Consider the following 22,207-nt stretch of genomic DNA (forward strand, 5'->3'; position numbering starts at 1 on the left):
ATTTCATTAGATAAAAGCATATATAAACGATGATACAGTTTTTATTTAATGCTTTTATTATTTTATATACTTCATTAGAAAACACTTTGCAAATACCTGTAAACATTACGTACCAAATTTAACCAGCCCCGAAGTCTATGTGCGCATATATTCATCAGAGAAAGAAAAGAATGAAGCCAGATATAATTCTGTGTTGTAAGCATATTATCATTAACATTTACATCATCAAACACAATTTATGAGAAATAAAATAATGTTTTCATCAGTGTACCTCATTAATGTACTACACATACATATAGCTTTGCCTTTTTGACAACCTTCTTTAAGGCATTCTTAACTTCTTTGTTCCTCAGGCTGTAGACAATAGGATTCAGCATGGGGATGACCATAGTATAAAATACAGAGACGAATTTATCAGTGTCCATGGAATGACTGGAACTTGGCTTTAAGTACATTATGGTGACAGTTCCATAAAACGTGAAAACTACAGTGAGGTGAGAAGCACACGTGGAGAAGGCCTTCTGGTATCCCTCGCTTGAATGCATCTTCAAAATGTTCATAAATATGAGGAAGTAGGAAATCAAGATAACAAGAAAAGCAAACATGATGTGGAAGCTAGACATCAGAATAAGAATCGTCTCATTCACTTGCTTATAAGAGCAAGCCAGGTTCCTCACCGCTGGTATATCGCAGAAGAAGTGATTGATCACGTTGTATGCACAAAAAGGGAGGCAGAAGGTGTCTCCTGTTTGTATAGAAGCATTCAAAACACCAAAGGCATAGGAGCTAATGGCCATAAAAGCACACACGCCTTTCGTCAGGGTGGTAGTATAATGTAAAGGTTTACACACTGCAGCATAACGATCATATGCCATTGAGGCTAAGAGATAACTATCCACGGTGGCAAAGAATACAAAGAAGAACATCTGAACAGCACATTCATTGTAGGAAATTACATTGTTTCTCGTGAGGAATCCAGCCATGACCTTTGGAGCAACCGTTGAGGAAGAACCAAAGTCTACCAAGGACAGGTTGCTGAGAAAGAAGTACATGGGGGTGTGGAGACGACCATCCAACAAGATCAGAAGGATCATTCCAAGATTTCCAACCAAAGTGAGGGCGTAGACAAATGCGAACATCAGAAAGAGAAGAATTTGAAGGTCGGGTGCTTTTGTTAGCCCTAGGAGGATGAATTCACTCACTTCTGTGTTGTTCTTCATAGCTCTTTTTCTGGAACCACAGAATGTTCTTTGAAATGGATGAAGTTGAAAGAACAAAGGCTCAACATGCAGAGATAATTTAGTCTCTTCAACACTGTGAAGCTGATTAATTATAATTTCTATATCTATATGAAGCTATAACAACAAAGTTTGAAAAATTATTTATTTATGTATTCAGACATTCACAGAGTACAGAATGTCCTGTAAGTTAAGCAATATTTCTAAGCTGTTCTATTTATGAACTGATTTTAAGTTCACTCAGTTCATGCTAAATCATTAAATTCACTGTACGCAGCTCAATGTGCCAAAATAAACTGTAGACTAACTCATAAATATCTGCATATTATATTCATTAAAATAAATATGTCATTACAGGCCAGCTCAGCCAACAAAGATAATTTTAATAAAAGATATAGTTTCACATATAATACGTGTATTCTGCAAAAAGGTGTATAAATACTCATTTATTATCTTTATTATTTACCACTAGAGATATAAAATCTCTACACAACTTCTCTGGCTGTAAATTGTATTGGGCCCATCTAAGTGATTCTTGTGAGATCTAAATGAGATAATGAATAAGGAAAAGCTGATAAGCAATAGTTACATTATTACTCTTAGAATGGAAGACGATACTTCTAGTTAGGACAGGTAAGAGCACAAGGCTTCCAGGCAGAGGCAGACATTGAAAACAGCCAACTTTGTCTTGTGATTCGCCTCTAAACACATGCTGTATCCTCTCGTATCTCCCCTTCCTCTACTATTCTGGTGATATTCTTTCTTCTACCACATAAGTGGACATATTAGCCATTCTCATGATCAATGAAAAACCAAGCTATCTGGAGTTAATTCATTATCTGAATTTATATTTTAGCTTGTGTGTAAAGATTCTCGTTTCACAACCCTCCTTGCCTGGCCCTGCTATGCTGTATTCCACATGTCTGACCTCAAGTTATTACACTCACAGAATAGCTTAAATACGAGGATTTGTAGAATAAATATTCACTGTGTTTCATGAAGTCTGCTGTTTTCATTGGCTCATCTAGATAATGTGGAATATTCTCAACAACAAAGTCAAATAAAGCCACAACGACACAAGTGCCTGAGCTTAGAATGTGGTTATTAGAAGTGCATTTGTGAAGTTCTTATGATGAGTATGAAAAAATAGGCTACAAAACTATTTGTATATTTTGGTAATTGAAACAGAGAAATAACACAACACTCCAGTTCATACTATATATTAACAGTTACATTCAAAATTATACACACATATTCATATACATGATTATATATGTACATATTTATATATGTTTATGTGTCTATGTATATATGCTACATTTCAGAGGATTAGGGAATGGGACTTTTTAACAATCTACATCTAGTATAAATTTGTTCAAAATTCAAATTTATCTATAAATGATTGCAGTATATTGGATTTTAAAAATAATTGCACTGTGACAATTTCTAAATTAACAAAGAATGAGATTGGAGAACTGAGATAAAAAATGGGATAAGGATTTTAGAATGTTAAGGAATATGCAGACATGGCTTTCATCTTGTTTTAGCAAGTTCATAGCTCAATAAATTACAGGAATCAGCCAATAACCCAACCGGAGTATCATCCACCCTGGGTTTCTCTCAATTATTTTAAGAAGAGAATCATTCTCATTTCATAATTATCTTTGAATTCTTGTAATGCCATGATTTTAAGTCTTAAAGTCTATTAGTTTTGTAACTTTAAGGAAAAAATAGGTCAAACATACATATCTGACCTCAAAATGTTATAGATGAAATAGCTGTTTGTTTCCATGTTAAAGTTTTACTAGCTTTTTATTTATTTATTTTTATTTTTTTAATCCTTAAGATGAAGGATAATAAAAAACTGCATTATGTGTCTAGAACCAGAAATTCACCATCAAATTAATGTAAAAGACATTGGGAGAAATTGCTTTTCAAAATAATTTAGTTAAAATTCTAATGCTCCTGAGACATCAAGATATGATGACAGGATTAGTAAGAAGGACCCAGGATGACTTGCCTTGAGTCTAGCATCTAACACACACACACACACACACACACACACACACACACACACACACACAGACATACGTATAGAGTTTCAGTATTATTAGAAGTTATCTTATTTGACTAAGCATAGTTTCTTCGTTTATTTGAAAAGAAATAAATTTTCATATATTTCATGGAATAATCTTGGTAAAAACTATTTAAGAAAGGAATATATTTTAAAAATTTAGTATGTGACTCTCCTATCAGAATGAGTTCGGGTAATAATTACCTTGTTAGTTTCCTCTGGCTATGGTTGAAGACTCACTATAAATACTCGGTATGAAACAAGGTTATTGTGCAGACAGGGATTAACAACCACTTAAAAACATAATGATCAAAAGGACTCTGCTCAATCTCTAACCCCCTTTCAACAATGTCATAAGAAGTAAAAACGAGACTATAGCCCTTACTATATAGGAATCTGGAGAAGACTGCAAAGGCTTGGAGCTCTCCAAGGAAAAGATTCCCTTTGAGGGCAATCATTTTTCTTATCACACTTAACTCATGAAGATGCATTTCAACTGCACAAAAATCTTGTTTTATGTGTTCCAAAGCACATAGAAACTTCTTGGTACTTGCTTTCATTCTATCCAACACTTTTTAAAAAAAAAATTTTGTTAAACAATCACTTAAAAACATGTGCAATAAGTTTAACCTAGTCACAGTTATTGGAACTGTTTATTTTCAATTTAAAGAATTTCATACATTATACAATAAAATATCATTTCTACCTTCCCATTCTTCAGTCCCCCTCCCAATTATTCTTTTTTTTTTTTTTGCATGGTAAAGAAAGTGTTTATTTCATTTTATAGTTTATAGTCCACAATCTGAGAAAGTCAGAGAAGGAACTAAAGTCATGGATTCAAGGCAGGAACCTGGAGGCAGGAGCTGATGCATTGCCTAACTTGGAAGGGTGATGCTTCCTGACCAGCTACTCATGGCTTGCTCAGCCTGCTTTCATATAGTACCCAGGACCACCAACCTGGAGATGGTACTGCCTACAGTGAACTTGTCCCTCCAGCACCAATTGTCAATCAAGAAAATGCCAATGTTGTGGGGGGGTGCTTTTTTCTTTTCTTTTCTTTTTTTGTTTCAAGATAGGGTTTTTCTGCGTAGCCTTGGTTGTCCTTGACTCACTTTGTAGACCAGATTGGCCTTGAACTGACAGAAGTCTGCCTGCCTCTATCTCCCTGAGTTCTGGGACTATATGCTTGAACCACCATCCCCTGGCTTGCTGGGGGGAGCATTTTCTTAATTGAAATTAAGAAGGACTAAAGGACTGAAGGACTCTAACTTTTGCAAAGTTAAAACAAAACTAGCCAGCACGACTGACCCTTGTTGACTTGGCACACAAGCTTGTTTTACTTTAATCCTTTCTTTTTAACTTGTTCCTAAGATAGCAGGTTAACCTTTATCACAATGTAACAAACCAATGCTTAAAATGTCCCCAGTCCTTAAAAAATTCAAATAACTTTAATAGTGCAGTCCCTTTAAAACATCTGAAGTCTCTCTTTTAAATTTCAAAGTCCCATGGTATAGGCATCTCCAAATACTGAGTTCTCCACTGTAACTGGCCTGCACACTCACCAATAGCCTCTCCTGGGGTTAATTTAAGAACATTGTTTCTTCTATGGCTCTTTCAGTTCTGGAGTTTCTACTTGAGCTGTGCTCTCACATTCACTAATGGACCCTTCTAAAAATTTATACTTTACCATGTCTGGCTGCTAGCACAAGCTATCACATTGCACAGCTCTAGACCACGTATCTGTGTTCTGTCCCGGATGAGATACTCCCAGGTTTGTAATCCTCAATGATGCTCTTTTCTTAAAGACAGCTGATGCTTCAGTTCCAGCTGACCAGCAGAAAGCGGCTGACTGAAGCAAGTGTTTCACTTCAATGCTCCTGTTCTGGTTTTAATCATTACTAATGCTACTACCCCAGGTCCCCAGAACCATAGATCCTTAATTTAAAATGTCACATAATGGCCCTGTAAAGTCTTTACTTCCCTCTGGAACTTTACAAGCCTGGCCTCTAGTGTCTGCATTGTTTTCACCACTATTGTTCAGACTTCCATAATAGTTCATTCAGTTCTGAAGAATAAACAGATTTTCCAGTTCAAAGTTCCAATCTCCTTCTACAAACCTCTCCAAAGGATGGTCATGCCAATTATTCTTATAATCCCCTCAATATGATCTTTCCTAATTCCAAGATTTTTAATGTTATAAGTTTTTGATAACTAAATAAATCTAATGAGCTATATATGTGGGTGTGGGGAGTGGGAAATAGAGTTGTCTCATCCCCCCCAAAAAACAATGTTTCTTTCTTTCTCCAGCAACCATCAATTTCCAACATAACTCCTGACAAATAGGTGAGACCTGGAGATCATCTAACAAATTTACGTGGGGTGTTTTTCTCACTTGGTCCTGCGCAGCTAGCCACAGATGCTGAATTGATAACATTAACCATGCCATGTCCAGAAGATATCATTTCATGGCTCTCCTTCGCATCTGTTGGCTCTTACACTCCTTTTCTTTTCTTTTTTGAGATTATTATTATTATTATTATTATTTACTGTTTATTCAAGTTGAATACCAGTTACAGCCTCTTCTCTCATCTCCTGGATCCACTCTCCCTCCCTCTTCCTCTCTTATCCCTCTTTCCTAGCCCACTGAGAAGGAAAGCCACCATCTCTTACTGTATGATCCTAAAGTGATCAAGGAGAGGGCAACCAAGTTCATGTCAGAGACTGTTTCTTCTCCTCTTACTCAGGAACCCACATGGACAGTGAGCTGCCTATGGGCTACATCTGAGCAGCATGTCTAGGTCCTCTCCGTGCATGGTCCTTGGTTGATGCATCAGTCTCTGCACTTCCCCCTAGGCCCTGCTCTTTTTGGCTTTGTTGGTCTCCTTGTGGGGCTTCTGTCCGCTCTGGGTCCTTTTATATTTCCCTCCTTCCATAAGACACTCAACTCGCTGTCCAAAGTTTGGCTGTGAGTCTCTGCATGGGCTTTGATCACTTGATGGTTGGAGTCTTTTAGAGGACATCAGTTGGTAGGATCCAGTCCTGGCCCCTTTCTTCTACTGTGTCTGGTGTCTATCCTGTTTTTCCCTTCTGAATGAGAATTAAGCATCTTCTCTAGGGTCCTCATTATTATTTAGTTTCTTTAGGTCTTTGATTTTCAATATGTTTATCCTATATTATATGGCTAATATCCACTTATAAGTGAGTATATACCATGCATGTCTCTTTGCTTCTGGGTTACCTCACTCAGGATGACCTTTTCTAGTTCCATCCATTTGCCTGAAAATTTCATGATTTTTTTTTTGTTTTTAATACCTGAGTAGTATTTTTATTGTGTAAATGTACTGCAATTTCTGTATTCATTCTTTGTTTGAGGGACATTTGGGTTGTTTCCAGATTCTGGCTATTGTGAATAAAGCTGCTACAAACATGGTTGAGCAAATGTTCTTGCTGTATAGTTGAGCATATTTCGGATATATGCCTAGGAGTGGTATAGCTAGATCTTGAGGTAGCACTATTCCCAGTTTTCTGAGAAAATGCCCAGTTGGTTTCCAAAGTGGTTGTAGAAGTTTACATTTCCACCAGCAATGGAGGAGGGTTCCCCTTTCTCCACATCCTCTCTAGAATGTGTTGTCACTTTAGTTTTAGTGACAACACATGAACTCAGTCTTTTATTCTCAGTACTTGGACCAAACATGCATATCTGTATTAAATGCTCCTGTCCATTGAAAAAAGTAGTTTCTCTGAGAGAAGTTTTTCTATCTCTACTTTTTAAAAATTTTCCCCATTTTAATTCTTGATTTCTGGAAACTAAATATGGGCTACTGAAAATTTTAGATAATTATTTCTATTTCTTTGCTCTTTTATCAAATAAAATGCAAAAAGGAGAGCAGGGAGAACAAACAACCCATCACCCAACTATTTGTTAATGCCACTGAATCACATCTTCTATGGACTTCTATGAGGTATTAGGTTCCTAACACTAAGTCCAAAATGTTTATATAGATCAGCTATTCCTCAGTGAAAGCCTAATTTTCTTTTTTTATTTTTTATTTTTTATTTTTTTTATTTTTTTTTGTATTTTTTTTATTTTTTTTTTTATCAGTTACATTTTATTAACTCTGTATCCCAGCCGTGTCCCGATCCCTCATTCCCTCCCAGTCCCTCCCTCCCTCGCTCATCTCCACCGTGCCCCTTTCCAAGTCCACTGATGGGGGGACCTCCTTTCCATTCATCTGATCCTGTTTTATCAGGTATCTTCAGGACTGGCTGCAAAGCCCTCCTCTGTGGCCTAACAGGACTGCTCCTCCCTTCGGGGATGGGGAGACCAAAGAGCCAGTCATTGAGTTCCTGTTAGAAATAGTCCCTGTTCCCCTCACTTTGGGAAACCAATTGGTTACTGAGCTACCACAGGCTACATCTGAGTGGAGGTTCTAGGTTATATCCATACATGGTCCTTGGTTGAATGTCAGTCTCAGAAAAGACCCTGTGCCCAGATATATTTGGTCCTTGTGGAGCTCCTATCCTTTCCCCATCAGACTAACTCCCCTTCTTTCTTATGATTCCCTGTACTCTGCCAAAGATTTGGTCATGAGTCTTTGCTTTGAAAACACTGCTAGTTAGAGTCTTTCAGATGCGCTCAGTAGACTCCTGTCATATGTTCAATGCACATCCCATCTGTCTTTCTAAACGAGGATTGATCATCTCACCCCATGTCCGCTCAATTGATTATCTTTTTTAGGTGTATAGATTTCATTATGTTTATCATATCTTATAGGTCTATATAAGTGAGTATATCCCATGTTTGTCTTTCTCCTTCTGGGATATTTCACTCAGAATGACCTTTTCTAGATCCCACTATTTGCCTGCAAATTTCATGATTTCCTCCTTTTTGATTGCTGAGTAGTATTCCATTGTATAAAAATACCACAATTTCTGTACCCATTCCACCGTTGATGGACATCTGGGTTGTTTCCAGGTTCTGGCTATTACAAATAGAGCTGCTATAAACATGGTTGAGCAAGTGTCCTTTTTGTGTACTTGAACAAACTTTGGGTATATACCTAGCAGTGGTATAGCTGGGTCTGGAGGAAGCACTATTCCTATTTGTCTTAGAAAGCTCCAGATAGCTTTCCAGAGTGGTTGTACCAGTTTACATTCCCACCGGCAGTGGAGGAGGGTTCCCCTTTCTCCACAACCTCTCCAGCATGTGTTATTGCTTGAGTTTTTCATCTTGGCCATTCTGATGGGTGTAAGGTGATATCTCAGGGTCGTTTTGATTTGCATTTCCCTGATGGCTAATGAGGATGAGCATTTCTTTAAGTGTTTCTCTGCCATTCGATATTCTTCTGTTGAGAATTCTCTGTTTAGCTCTGTTCCCCATTTTTTAATTGGATTACTTGGTTTGCTATTTTTCAGCTTCTTTAGTTCTTTGTATATACTGGATATTAGTCCTCTGTCAGATAAAGGGTTAGTGAAGATTCTTTCCCAATCTGTAGGCAGTCGTTTTGTTTTGATGACGGTGTCCTTTGCTTTACAGACAATTACCCATAGTCTCAACATTCCTTGGTTGTGTGTAGTTCTGTGTGTGTGGTTGAGACCTCATAGTCTTTGCCTTACTCAGCTTGGTATTTCTATTGTTGTACTTGTTCAGCTCATATCAAGCATACATATTGAGATATTATGATTATGGCTTCTAATCTTTAAGAGAAAAAGGAACTCATTCCTGCTAGTTAGCTATAAGCATACTACAAAATAAGATTGCTTTAGTTACAAAAAGCATAGTGTATATTTAACTACAAAAGACAACTTTTGATGTTTTTAAAACTGGTAAATGTTAAACATATGTAAAATTCTAATTTCCCTGATTTATTAAAAATTACTGCACAGTGTATATGCAGTAATATGTGTGTGTGTGCATGTGTGTGTATGTGAAAACTTATCAATTCTTTCTCACAAGTTGATGAATATACATATATACATATATATATGTATATATATATATAGTTGTATTTACTGATAATTTTATGAAAGGAAATGACAAAGAAAAATCTTAGAAGATGTCTGTTGTGTTAAAACAGTAGACACTTTATTAAGAAACAACTAGAAGGAAAGCAAAGTGATGTCCTAGAACCGAATGGCAAAGCTAAAGGCCAGAAAACCAGAGTGGGTGCTTGACCATGAGCTCCTAGTGGAAATTCATTTTTCTTCTCTAACTAATTTTGGCCCTGCAGGCCTGATTATTAGAGTCACTTTCCTTTAAGCACCTATTCCCTCATGTCATCACAAGAACTCTTCACCAAAATTCTAAACTTCTTGATGTCTCTATTAAAGTCGGGATGAATGGCCAACATGGGATCACCAGCCTCCAGAGATATCTACTCTCATACCCCGGTTCTCCTGAGACATGTGCAGAGCTTGAGACAGATGCCTTGATACTGTCAAAAGCACAGGCCAGAGTTCAGTTGTACAGCAGACCTTGTGACAGAGGGGGAGGAGAACATTCCTCACAATGTTATTTTTTTGGTGTGGATGCAGGGCTTATACTCTAGACATGAAGTTCTTCAAACCCCACTATTTTTGTATACTTGTCTGCTCTTAGAAAAAAAGGTAAGTACTAAAATATGAATGACATGAATTTAAAATGGTAAGGGGAACAAAATGAAACCACTTTTATTTTATTTTTCGTTTTATAAGTAAAAACGAAATAGATAATAAGGACCATAAAAATTAAAGAGCCACACTACAGACACACTGTATCGTCTCCTTTTTGTTCTAATGATCTTTCCAGTATACCAACTGTTTTACATTATGCGTAGTTTCATGCTCAATACCAGAAGATTCCCTTTAGAAACAGGTAAGGTGATGATTATATTCAAAGAAGTCTAGAAGAAGAACCTGTGAGGTAGGAAAAAATTACATTCAGTTTGGCTGTTCTTACACATCTTCTCCTGTCTTGAATAAGAATGATGTTTAGCACTGATAATTAATAGGTCTCACAAATCCAGAGCCAGAGGTTTTCTTGGGTGGAAGATCTTTCATACTGTAACCAGTAACAGTAATCTGTCATTTGAGCCTCTGTGGAGGTGAATAAATCAGATAAGTTAGGCAGTATAGTTTGCTAAAGAGTACCACATCTCTATGGAAGAACGAGAACAATTTTCTGGTTTCCTCTTTGTTTTCCCAAACACAAATCATGAAGACATGGTTGATGGTTTGGTAGGGGATATCAGTCTGCGTGAAAAAGGTTGTGACATGGGAATAAAGCAGTTTTGTTTATCAGTTTTGAACAAAAAAATTTCCTTACATTTAGTCCTGCTGAAAGCTATGAAGATATCATGCAGTTTGTGCAAAGTGGTAATATTTAAAACAGATAAGCCAACTAAGGGCTAGCATGAGTTAGAGAGCAAATTTGAGTGTGCCTGGCTCAGACTCCCAGATTATTGCTTAAATTGGTGGGGGATTTATCAGACATGTAAAAGCCATTTTCCAGATCTTATGCTCATGTACAGAAGCTACACAACCTCACAGTTTTTAGTGCTGATTGAAAATGTCAGTGTCCATGCTATACGAACATGCATCCAAGTATTACAAGCAATGATAACAAATACCGTAAGATTTAGTAGAGTAGGCAGCACCCTATTTAATGGAAATGGCATAGGGCCTCACAGTTATATAAACCACTTGTGGTACCAAATAAACTCAGAGTCCATCTGTATCACTTTCACATGAGCAAACGGCCCACAGTTCCCCAGCATGCCATTCATCCTCCAAACAGTGTCTTTTACAAGAAAAGACAATGGGTAAACATCCTTGGTCATAGTGTAGAATTCAGTGGATATGCAAATAGCGTTTTTATTTCTTTGTCCCAGGAACTTACCATGGTCATTCCCAAATGACTTTGATGGAGAATATTTCAGAGGTCACCGAATTTATTCTTATGGGGTTAACAGATGCCCCAGAGCTTCGGATCCCTTTGTCTATCATCTTCACTCTCATTTATTTGATCACAGTGGTTGGGAATCTTGGGATGATCATGCTGATTCTGCTGGACTCCAGGCTTCACACCCCCATGTATTTTTTTCTCAGTAACCTCTCCCTGGTGGACTGTGTTTATGCCTCAGCAATCACTCCCAAGGTAATGGAAGGGTTTCTCACAGGAAATAAAATCATATCCTACAATGGGTGTGCTGCCCAGATGTTCTTCTTTGTAGCCTTTGTTGCTATTGAGAGTCTGATTCTCGCCTCAATGGCCTATGACCGCCATGCGGCAGTGTGCAAACCCCTGCACTACACCACCATCATGACAAGTACCACCTGTGTCCTAATTGTCACCTGCTGCTACTTGTGTGGAATCTTGCAATCCTCTATCCACGTTGTCATGGCGTTTTGTCTGCACTTCTGCCGTTCCAATGTGATTAATCATTTTTTCTGTGACATTCCCCCACTGCTGAATATTTCTTGTTCTGACACCTACACCAATGAGATTACTCTCCTTATCCTGGCTACGCTGGATGTTGCTTTCACTCTTTTGGTTATTCTGAACACTTACCTGCTTATTTTCATTGCTATCCTGAGGATGCGTTCAGCTGAAGCACAAAGGAAGGCCTTCTCTACCTGCGCATCCCACCTCATCACTGTATTCATCTTCTTTGGGTCTCTTATATTCATGTACTTACAACCCAGCTCCAGTCACTCCATGGACACTGACAAAATTGCATCTGTGTTTTACACCATGGTCATTCCCATGCTGAACCCTGTAGTCTATAGCCTGAGGAACAAAGAAGTCAAAAATGCATTCAAGAAAGTTGTTGGAAAAGTAAAGTCTTCGCTTCACTTAGTCAATTAATTCTGAAGTATTTTTTAGGCATGTGAAACACTGGACCTTTAACTTTGAAGAATAGTTTATTTGTAATTATTTCTTGTCCATGATTTTTTAACTTTTATTTTATAAAGGAGAACTTTGTCTTTATTCATTGGTAATATGACTAATTTATTGTGAATTTTGAGTGAATTTATTTGAATTTTGAGTCTTGCCAGAAATAAGATGCCAATTTACTATTTAGATCAAGATTACAATGCTAGAGAATTCACATGCAACATTGCTTCATAAATTGATATAAAATACTTTTTAGCTAAACCTCATCTGTGTGTTATAACAGTTATATTTTCAATTATTTAATTATTGTAATTATTAATTACTATTTAATTTTTCCTTCTTGATCTTCTCTTCAGTCATAACATGTACCTATGATTGGCTGTCTCTCTTTAAAATTCATGGTCTCATACTTTATTAATTGTTAAAGTTCAAAATAATTCCATTATATATATATGATATATATATCACATATATATGATATAAGTCAATTGTTCTCATATATTAATATTATAAAAATTATCTTGCAGTTTTGTCAAGCAGAATCTCACGATCTCAGCCCCAATAGCAGTATTTCATATGGTTTTGGTGGTATGAAAATCTTGAATCTTGAGGTTAAAATAACTTCTGTAATGAAGTTTTCATAATGAGGGAAAGCATATTATCTAAATCTAAGTAATTCTGAATTCCAGAGATCAAATACAGACTGCAATCAACAAAAAAATAATTCACAGAATAAACAGAACTTTGTAACTTACATAGTTTTAACTAACAGCATATGGATCCTCTGACCATTTAAGTAGTATTTTTCTTAAAATCTTTGTAAACTGCTGATAAACTATTAAGTTATCAAATAGGAAAACATTATTTGTAAAACTCTCTATTCCTTTTCTGCATTCTAGATAGTATTTAATCACATCTAATGCCTATTTTGCACAGTAATACTTTCCATCACTGTATTTTTGTAGTTTTTGTTGTTTTTAGTAAGTATGCCACTGATCAAGACAATGGGAAATCTACATTATAACTGGATTATTTGTGGACAAGGAACGTAATAGAAGATGAAAATGACAGTGAGTTCTTCCCTTCATTACTAAATAATATATTGAGTTAAATGAAGATGTCGAACATGGGAAGTTCTTTTTGGTGAGCTTCAGAAGGATGTTTGATAAGGGAACTCAAAACCAGAGTTTATATGGAGTGACATTAATTATGAGCACTAGAAACGATGCTCAGAGGGAACCATGCCTTTCTGAGGCTACTAACTGCTCTCTATTAATCCCCATTGTCATCTACCAAGCTTATTGTTTATAGCCGTTACTAAATGAATACTCAACAAAAGAAATAAAGTTAAGTAACAAAATAAATAAATTATTTAGTTAGTGAATTATTGTAAAAGGGAATGAATGAGTGGATAAGTGATCAGAAGCATAACTGAGACTGAATGTATGAGTAAATACCAAATTGTATTCCTTCTGTGTGATCATTGGACGACAGGGCTGATTATTCTATGTGCTTAAAGAAGGGACAACTCCCCTAGCCTATCAGGTTTCAGCAGGACTGTTTGGGTCCTCTTTCTCTGTGGCCTAGTAAGGCCACATCACCAGGGGGAGGTGATCAAAGAGCAGGCAACCAAGTTCATGCCTGTGACTGCCCCTGCTTCCCTTACTAAGGAATCCACCACTCAAGCCACTATGCAGGCTCAGACTGGCTCTTAGGGCAGGGAACAAGCCAGAGTCTTGAAGAACACTGATTGGGATCATGTGCCCTAGGCCAGAGTGAGCCCAAGACAGATAATCCTACATGGGTCAACTTGGGTAGGCCCAGGCATAAAGCAAGTGAGAGACAACCACCAGACTGACGCGATGGCGCGTGGACAAGGGGCGAGGCTGAGATGACAACCAGTCCAGTGTTTTGCAGGTACAGGTAGGCAGACCGTGCTTGAGGGGACCCGGCCTGGTGCCATAACACATGCGTGGGTCATAGCACTCCTGAGATCACTCCCGAGATGACCCCAGACACCCAGAGACCTTGGGCACCACCAAGAGGAGCAAGTAAGCGGTAGAGAAATGGAAAAGAAAGAGAAAGATGTGGGCACAAGGAAGACAGACAGACCTGGAGAGTCAAGGATAGTGAGGAGCAGCCTAATGTGAGTAGCTGATGGTGCAACCTGGGACCATGGTGCCGGTGTAGGCCTGTGCTGCAACCAGGTGCCACATCTGGGTCCCTGGCGCTGCAGCAGCGGTCTGTTGCCACCCAAGACCAGGCAGAAATCTTGGGTCTGGGCTGTCACCTGTTGATGTCTGAGGGTTGCGTAGAACTAACCCCACCCCTCACCTGGGCATCATAAGAGAGCTGGTCCTGAAAGAGTGAGAGCAAAAGAACTGAACCTGCCCCTCTCCAGCTTCAGTACTCAGGAGACTGGCACAGCACGTTGTGGGAGTCGCGTTTGATCCGGCCCCGAGGATATGAATTTAGAAGACATTCACTTGTCTTCCGTGTGATGGCATAGATGAGGGAGAGATATTCTCCTCCACCTTGAACCCCACCACCTATAGCAGGTGGGATACCTGGACCACACCTGGGATGCTGAGAGCGGGAGAGCTGTCCCTGCTCCTCACCAGCTGCAGCACTCAGAAGAGCAGGCCCTGCTCCTCGTTTGTGCAGCACGGTAGAGATGATTCTGGACTTGGGGGTGCAGGTGAGCTGGCCCTGAGGGCAGAAGAGCTGAAGAGCTAGTGGGCAGACTATCTCAGACACCTCTTAGGTCCAGACCAAGACTTTGAATTGGAGTGCATGAAGGGCCAGTCCTACAGATTCAAAACAACAGAATCTCCACGACACAGAGAGAGAATAGAGTTTTGGAGAGGAGTCCCAGTGAGGTTCCAGTATTGATAGAGTGGCAGAACCCAGGGCCCTCAAATTAGAACCAAAGAGTTACTGCAATGAACATTTGCAACCAAAGAAATGTGGGCTAAAGGATATACGGTGGGACACACTGTGATACACTACAGATTCCACAACAATTTTTTTTTCTCTGTTAGGAGGATATATTGCAAGGCTGGAGGGTAGGTATGAGGGAAAGGGGAGATAAATGATATTAGGACACATGATTTGAGATTTAAGAAGAACCAATAAAAAGTTTTTTAAAAGAGAAAAAAGAATTAACATAATATTCTACAATACATGTACTGTCCAGATACTCTTGTTTGTAGCCTTTGTTACTGTTGAAAGTTTCATGCTGGCCTCAGTGGGTTTTGACAGTCATGCAGCATTGTGGGAATCCCTGCATTACTCCACCACCATGACATGTATTATGTGTGTTCAAATGAAAACTGTCTCCTATATGTTTGTACTGCTACAATCTTCAACCCATGTCACCTTCACTTTCCACCTCTCCTGTCATGATAATTTGATTAACCATTTTTTTTCTGTGACATACTATCACAACTGCCTCTTCCTGTTCTGATATCCACCTGAATGAGATTATAATTTTTATACTGACTGAATTTTATATTGTTTTCACTCTTTTCATCATCTTGAACTTTTTTATTTTGTTTTTTATTAGATTCCTATTATTTAAGTATTTTTTATATTTTATTATTATTATTATATATATATATATATATTTTTACACTTTATTCACTTTGTATCCCCCCATAAGCCTTTCCCTCCTCCCCTCCAGGTCCCACCATCCCTACCCTTTTTTCATGCATGCCCCTCCCCAAGTCCACTGATAGGGGAGGTCCTCCTCTCCTTCCTTCTAATCTTAGTCTATCAGTTCTCATCAGGAGTGGCTGCATTGTCATCTTCTGTGGCCTGGTAAGACTGCTCTCCCCTCAGGGGGAGGTGGTCAAAGAGCAGGCCTATAAGATTGTGTCAGAGGCAGTCCCTCTTCCCATTACTATGTAACCCACTTAGACACTAAATTGCCATGGATTACATCTGAACAGGGGTTCTAGGTTATCTCCATTCCTGGTACTTGGTTGAAGTATGGGTCTCTTGGAAGACCCCTGTGTTTAAATCTTCTAGTTCTGCTGCTCTCCTTGTGGGGTTCCTGTCCTCTCCATAACCTACTATTTCCCACTTCTTACACAAGATTCCATGCACTCTGCCCAACAGTTGGTCATAAAGTCTCATCCTCTTTGATAGTCTGCCACAGAGTGCCTCTGAAAGCCTCTGCCCTGCAGACTATCAAAGAGGCTGAGACTTTATGACCAACATCTTGAACTTTTACCTGCTTGTTTTCATTACTGTCTTGAGGATGCACTCAGCTGAGGTCCAAATGAAGGCTTTCTCCACCTGTGCACTTCATGTCAGCACTGTCTATCTTTTCATGTAATTACACTCCACCTTCAGTCATTCCATGGACACAGACAAAATTACACCATGGTCATACACATAGTCAACCCTCTTGTTTACAGCATGAGGAACAAAGGGGTAAAGATTGCATTCAAAAAGGAAAATCAAAGTCAAATTTTGTCTAGTCAGTTAATTACAAATTGATTTTAAACCATTCAAACTTTCCTTAGATATGTGTTTCTCATAATATTTCTAAATTATTTCATGTATATTTCTTTTCATACTCCTTTATACATGGTGCATCTAACTTCATTCTAAATAAGGTAGAGTAGATTTTTGATGCTTTGCAGAGAGAATAAGTAATTCAATTGTAAAAGTAAGATTATAATGCTATATACCTTCAGCATCTCAGTGTTAATAATGGTTGGCACGAAATCCTTTAAAGCTTATCCCACATGTCAGTTATATTTTCAATCAGTTTAAAATATCTGATTTTAATTGTTTCAAATTGTACTTTATTTATTGGTGTGCATATATGTTTGCATGTACATGTGTGTATTTGTGTGTGCATGAACGTGTGTGTGTGCACATGTGCCTGTGTGTGTAAAGGCCATAGCTTTACTGTAGAGGTCAGAGGACAGTTTTCAGATATTGGTTCTGTTCTTTCCATGTAGACATCCAGTTAAACCAGCACCATTTGCTGAAGATGATGTCTTTTTACTATTGTATAGTTTTGACATCTTCGTAAAAAATCAGGTGTCCATAAATGTGGGGATTTATTTCAAGGTCTTTTATTTGATTCCCCTGATGCACCAGTTTGTTTCTATGCCAGTACCAAGCAGTTTTTATTACTGATGCTCTATAGTACAACTTAAGATCAGGGATGGAGATACCTCCAGAAGATCTTTTATTGTACAGTATTGTTTTAGCAATTCTGGGTTTCATGTTATTCCATATGAAGTTGAGAATTTTTCTTTCCAGGTCTGTAAAGAATTGTGTTGGTAATTTGATGGGAATTGCATTGAATGTATAGATTGCTTTTGGTAAAATGGCCATTTTTACAATGTTAATGAGCCTGGGAGATCTTTCCATCTTCTGATATCTTCTTCTAATTCTTTCTTCACAGACATGAGCCTGGGAGATCTTTCCATCTTCTGATATCTTCTTCTAATTCTTTCTTCACAGACTTGAAATTTTTTTCATACAAGTCTTTGACTTGCTTGGTTAGGTTCACACCAAGGTACGTTATGTCATTTGTGTGGCTAGGGTGAAGGGTGTTGTTTCCCTAATTTCTTTCTCAGCCCTTTTGTCTTTTGTACACAGGAGGGCTACTGATTTTTTTTGTTTTGTTTTAGTTAATTTTGTATCTGGCCACTTTACTGAAGGTGTTTATCAGCTATAGAAGTTCCCTGGTAGAATTTTTGGGGTCACTCATGTATACTATCGTATCATCTGCAAATAGTGATACTTTGACTTCTTCCTTTCTGATTTCTATCCCCTTGATCTCCTTTAGTTGTTCAATTACTCCAGGAAGGACTTCCAGAACTATGTTGAAGAGATATGGAGAGGGGGGGCAGCCTTGCCTTGTCCTTGATTTCAATGGGATTGATTTAAGTTTCTCTCCATTTAGTTTGATGTTGGCTATAGGCTTGCTGTATATTGCCTTTACTATGTTTAAATATGTGCCTTGTATCGCTAATCTCTCCAAGACTTTAAACATGAATGGATGTTGGATTTTGTCAAATGCTTCTTCAGCATTCAAGGAAATGATCATGTGGTTTTTCTCCTTCAGTGTGTTTATATGGTGGATCACATTGATGGATTTCCATATATTGAACCACCCCTGCATACCTGGGTTGAAGCCTACTTGGTTGAAGTGGATGATATCTTTGATGTGTTCTTGTATTCAGTTTGCAAGTATTTTGTTGACTACTTTTACATAGATGTTCATAAGAGAGATTGGCCTGAATTTTTTTCTTTGTTGTGTCTTTGTGAGGTTTAGGTAACAGGGTGACTGTGGCTTCATAGAATGAGTTTGGTATTGGTCCTTCTGTTTCTATTTTATGGAATAGTTTGAAGAGAACTGGCACTAGCTCTTCTTTGAAGGTCTGGTAGAATTCTGTGCTGAAACCATCTGATCCTGGGCTTTTTTTGCATGGGAGACTTTTGATGACCACTTCTATTTCCTTAGGGGATATACAACTATTTAATTGATTTACCTGTCTTGAATCAGCTTTGATAAATGGAATCAATCAAGAAAATTTTCCATTTCATTTAGATTTTCAAATTTTGTGGCATATATGTTTTTGACGTTTGGATTACTTCAGTGTCTGTAGTTAGGTCCTCTGTTTCATTTTTGATTTTATTGATTTCGATAGTGTCTCTCTGCCTTTTAGTTAGTTGGGCTAAGGGTTTGTCTGTCTTGTTGATTTTCTCAAAGAACCAGCTCTTGGTTTCATTGACTCTTTGAATTGTTTTATTTGTTTCTAATTTATTGATTTCAGCCCTGAGTTTGATTATTTCCAGCCATCTACTCCTCTTTAGTGTGTCTGCTTCTTTTTTTTTCTAGGGCTTTTATGTGAGCCATTAAGTTGGTTGAATGAGATGTTTTGAATTTCTTCTTGAAGGTACTTATAGCTATGAACTTTCCTCTTAGCACTGTTTTCATTGTGTACCATAAGTTTGGGTATGTTGTGTCTTCATTTTCATTGAATTCTAAGAAGTATTTAATTTCTTTCTTTATTCCTTCTCTGACCCAGCTGTCATTTAGAAGCAAGTTGTTCAGTTTCCATGTGTGTGTAGGCCTTTTGCTATTTTTGTCATTGAGGTCCAGTTTTAGTCTATGGTGATCAGATAGGATACAAGGGATTATTTCAATCTTTTTGTATCTGTTGAGGCGTGGTTTGTAACCAACCATATGGTCTATTTTGGAGAAGGGTCCATGAGGTGCTAAAAAAAAATGTAAACTCTTTTGTGTTTGCGTGAAAGGTTCTGTTGATGTCTCTCAGGTTCATTTGAGTCATGACCACTGTTAGAGTTATTGTTTCTTTGTTTAATTTCTGTTTTGTTGACCTGTCCTTTGTTGAGAGTGGAGTGTTGAAGGCTCCCACTATTAATGTATGGGGATCTATATGTGGTTTAATTTTTATTAATCTTTCTTTTACAAATGTGGGTGCCCTTGTATTTGGGGCATAGATGTTCAGGATCATGATATCTTCCTGGTGGCAATTTCCCTTGATGAATATGAAGTGTCCTTCCCCATCTCATTTTATTATTAATTTTGGTTGAAAGTATATTTTATTAGAGATTAGAATGGCTACTCCTGCGTGCTTCTTAGGTTCGTTTGCTTGGAAAGCCATCTTCCAGCCCTTTCCTCTTAGGTAATGTCTATCTTTGTGACTTAGGTGTGTTTTTGTTTGTTTGTTTGTTTTTGTTTTTTGTTTTTGTTTTTGTTTTGTATGCAACAGATTCTTGGGTCTTGTTTACTTATCCATTCTGTTAGTCTGTGTCTTTTTATTGGAGAATTGAGTCCATTGAGGTTGAGAGAGAATAATGACCAGTGGCTGTTAGATCCTTTGATTTTGATGTTGGCTATGGTAGTCTGTTTGTTTGGTAGGCTACTTTTTGTTTTGCTGTAGTGAGGTTATTTATTTCCTGTCTTTTCTTGAAAGTGGTTAGTTTTCTTGGGTTGTATTCTTCTTTCTAGTATCTTCTGTAACGCTGGAATGTGTGTATTGTTGAAATTTGTTTTTGTCATTGAATATCTTGTTTTCTCCATCTATGAGGACTGAGAGTTTTGCTGGATATAGTAGCCTAAGCTGACATCTGTGTTCTCTGAGGGTCTGCATGATATTTGTCCAGGCCCTTCTGGCTTCCATAGTCTCTGTTGAGAAGTCAGGTGTGATTCTGATGGGTTTGCAATTATATGTTACTTGGCCTTTTTCCCTTGCAGCTTTTAGTATTTTTTCTTTGCTCTGTGTACTTACTGTTTTAATTATTTTGTGGTGGGAGGATTTTCTTTTATGGTCTAATTTATTATTTGTTTTGTAGGCCTCATGTATTCTTATAGTCCTCTCCCTAAAGTTGGGGAAATTTTCTTCAATGATATTGTTGAAAATATTTTTTGGGCCTTGGAGGAGGGAATCTTCTTTTTCCTCTATTCCTGTTATTCTTAGGTTTCGTCTTTTTATGTTGTCTTGGATTTCTTGGATGGTTTGTGTCAGGAATTTTTCAGATTTATTATTTTCTTTGATGGATACATCGATTTCTTCCATTGTATCTTCCACACCTGAGATTTTTTTCTTCCATCTCTTGTAGTCTGTTGGTTATGCTTACCTCTGAATTTCCTGTTTTCTTTCCTAGGTTCTCCCTTTCCATGATTTCCTCCATTTGTGTTTTCCTTAAATTTCCAATTCCGCCTTCAGATCATGAACTGTTTTGCTGATTTCCTTCACGTGTCTGACTCTATTTTCCTTCAATTCCTTCACCTGTTTGTTTGAACATTCCTCTGTTTCTTTTATTTCTTTCATTGATTTAATCATTTCCTCTCTGAAAGCCATAAACTGTTTGGCTGCATCTTCCTGTATTTCTTTACAGATGGCCATAATTTGTTTTACTATATCTTCCTCTAATTCTTTACACATTTTATTTGCTTCCTCCATTAACCTCTTCATAAGCATAGATGTAAGGTCATCTTGAATTTCACTTATATTAGGGTGTTCAGGGCTCCTTTCCCCTGAATAACTGGGTTATTGTGATGCCATATTGCTTTGTCTTTTGTTAGTCGTGCTTTTACACTGGCCTCTACCCATCTGGCTGTCTCAGATATTGTCTGTTAATTTCTGGTGCCTCCTGGCTCCTATGGTAGGAAGAATCCCCTTGGTGGGTTCTGAAGGAGATCTCCTCAGCTTTTTGGGTCTGGTCAACTGAATGTGGTGCTTCTCAGGAATTGTCACAGTTCACCTCAGGCATATGGACCTGTGTGGTAATTGTGGTGTTCAGGAAAGCTCTCCTGTCATCAAGAGAAGTCCTGGCGTTGGCTGCTGGTCCTGTTGCTGGATTTCTTATTCTGAATTTAGTGAGCTGCAGCTATTGCTCTTAAGGTGTATTTGTTGGATGCAGCCCTCTTGAAGAACCACGGAGTCCCACAGTTTTGTCAGTTTAGCTAGGGATAACTAGTCACACCTTGGAATAGTATCTGAGGGCTGCTCTAAAGGCTCTCAGGCTTTTGTAGGTCTGAGGTTGCAGCTGTGTGCCTCAGTGCCCTAGCAGTAATCATTGGCAGGTGAGCAGGGCACTCATGCTTGAAATAGAAGGCTAGATCCTAGAGCCTGCATGAACCCAGAAAATCTTCTGGAGCTGGGTGTCCTGAACGTTGGTCCTGATGATCCCCCACTGTGGGGATTCCTCCTAACAGGGACACCCAGACTGTGCTTTGGGTACTGCAGTTCTGTCTGGGATGGCAATTTGAACAGGCAGGCACAGGTGCACATGGCTCCACCTTGCTGGCTATTGGGTGCCTGGTTGTCTCCTGAAACTCAGTAACTTTTCCTGAGAACTTTTCTTTTTGGGGGGGGTGTCTGCTGCATGCTCTGAGGTCAGAACTGCTGTTCTCCTCCCTGTGGGTTGACAGAGAAAGTCAGTCTCTGGTGCCCTGGGGCCCACAGTTCTATCTGGGGCCATGAGTCAGGCATGCAGACAGGACTCTATGCTGATGCCTGT

At 38.3% G+C, this 22,207-nt stretch overlaps 2 protein-coding genes and 1 pseudogene across 2 annotated transcripts; 2 read left to right on the forward strand and 1 right to left on the reverse strand.

Annotated features, from left to right (window-relative positions):
- Positions 1–275: 275 nt before the first annotated feature.
- On the reverse strand, positions 276–1,220 carry LOC110565858 (olfactory receptor 5B2-like). Its single transcript, XM_021663630.1, has one exon. The coding sequence runs from the start codon at positions 1,218–1,220 to the stop codon at positions 276–278; it is 945 nt and encodes a 314-aa protein (XP_021519305.1).
- Positions 1,221–11,203: 9,983 nt separating this feature from the next.
- Positions 11,204–12,157, forward strand: LOC110565865 (olfactory receptor 5B12-like). The gene has a single exon (XM_021663637.1). The coding sequence runs from the start codon at positions 11,204–11,206 to the stop codon at positions 12,155–12,157; it is 954 nt and encodes a 317-aa protein (XP_021519312.1).
- A 2,035-nt stretch (positions 12,158–14,192) lies between these two features.
- On the forward strand, positions 14,193–16,690 carry LOC110565862 (olfactory receptor 5B3-like; annotated as a pseudogene).
- The last annotated feature ends 5,517 nt before the right edge of the window (positions 16,691–22,207 follow it).

The sequence above is a fragment of the Meriones unguiculatus genome, chromosome 1, assembly GCF_030254825.1.
Source record: "Meriones unguiculatus strain TT.TT164.6M chromosome 1, Bangor_MerUng_6.1, whole genome shotgun sequence".
Taxonomy (NCBI): Eukaryota; Metazoa; Chordata; class Mammalia; order Rodentia; family Muridae; genus Meriones; species Meriones unguiculatus.

Coding starts and splice junctions, on each gene's coding strand:
- LOC110565858 (XM_021663630.1), bottom strand. CDS start 1,220: ATGAAGAACAACACAGAAGTGAGTGAATTCATCCTCCTAGGGCTAACA.
- LOC110565865 (XM_021663637.1), top strand. CDS start 11,204: ATGACTTTGATGGAGAATATTTCAGAGGTCACCGAATTTATTCTTATG.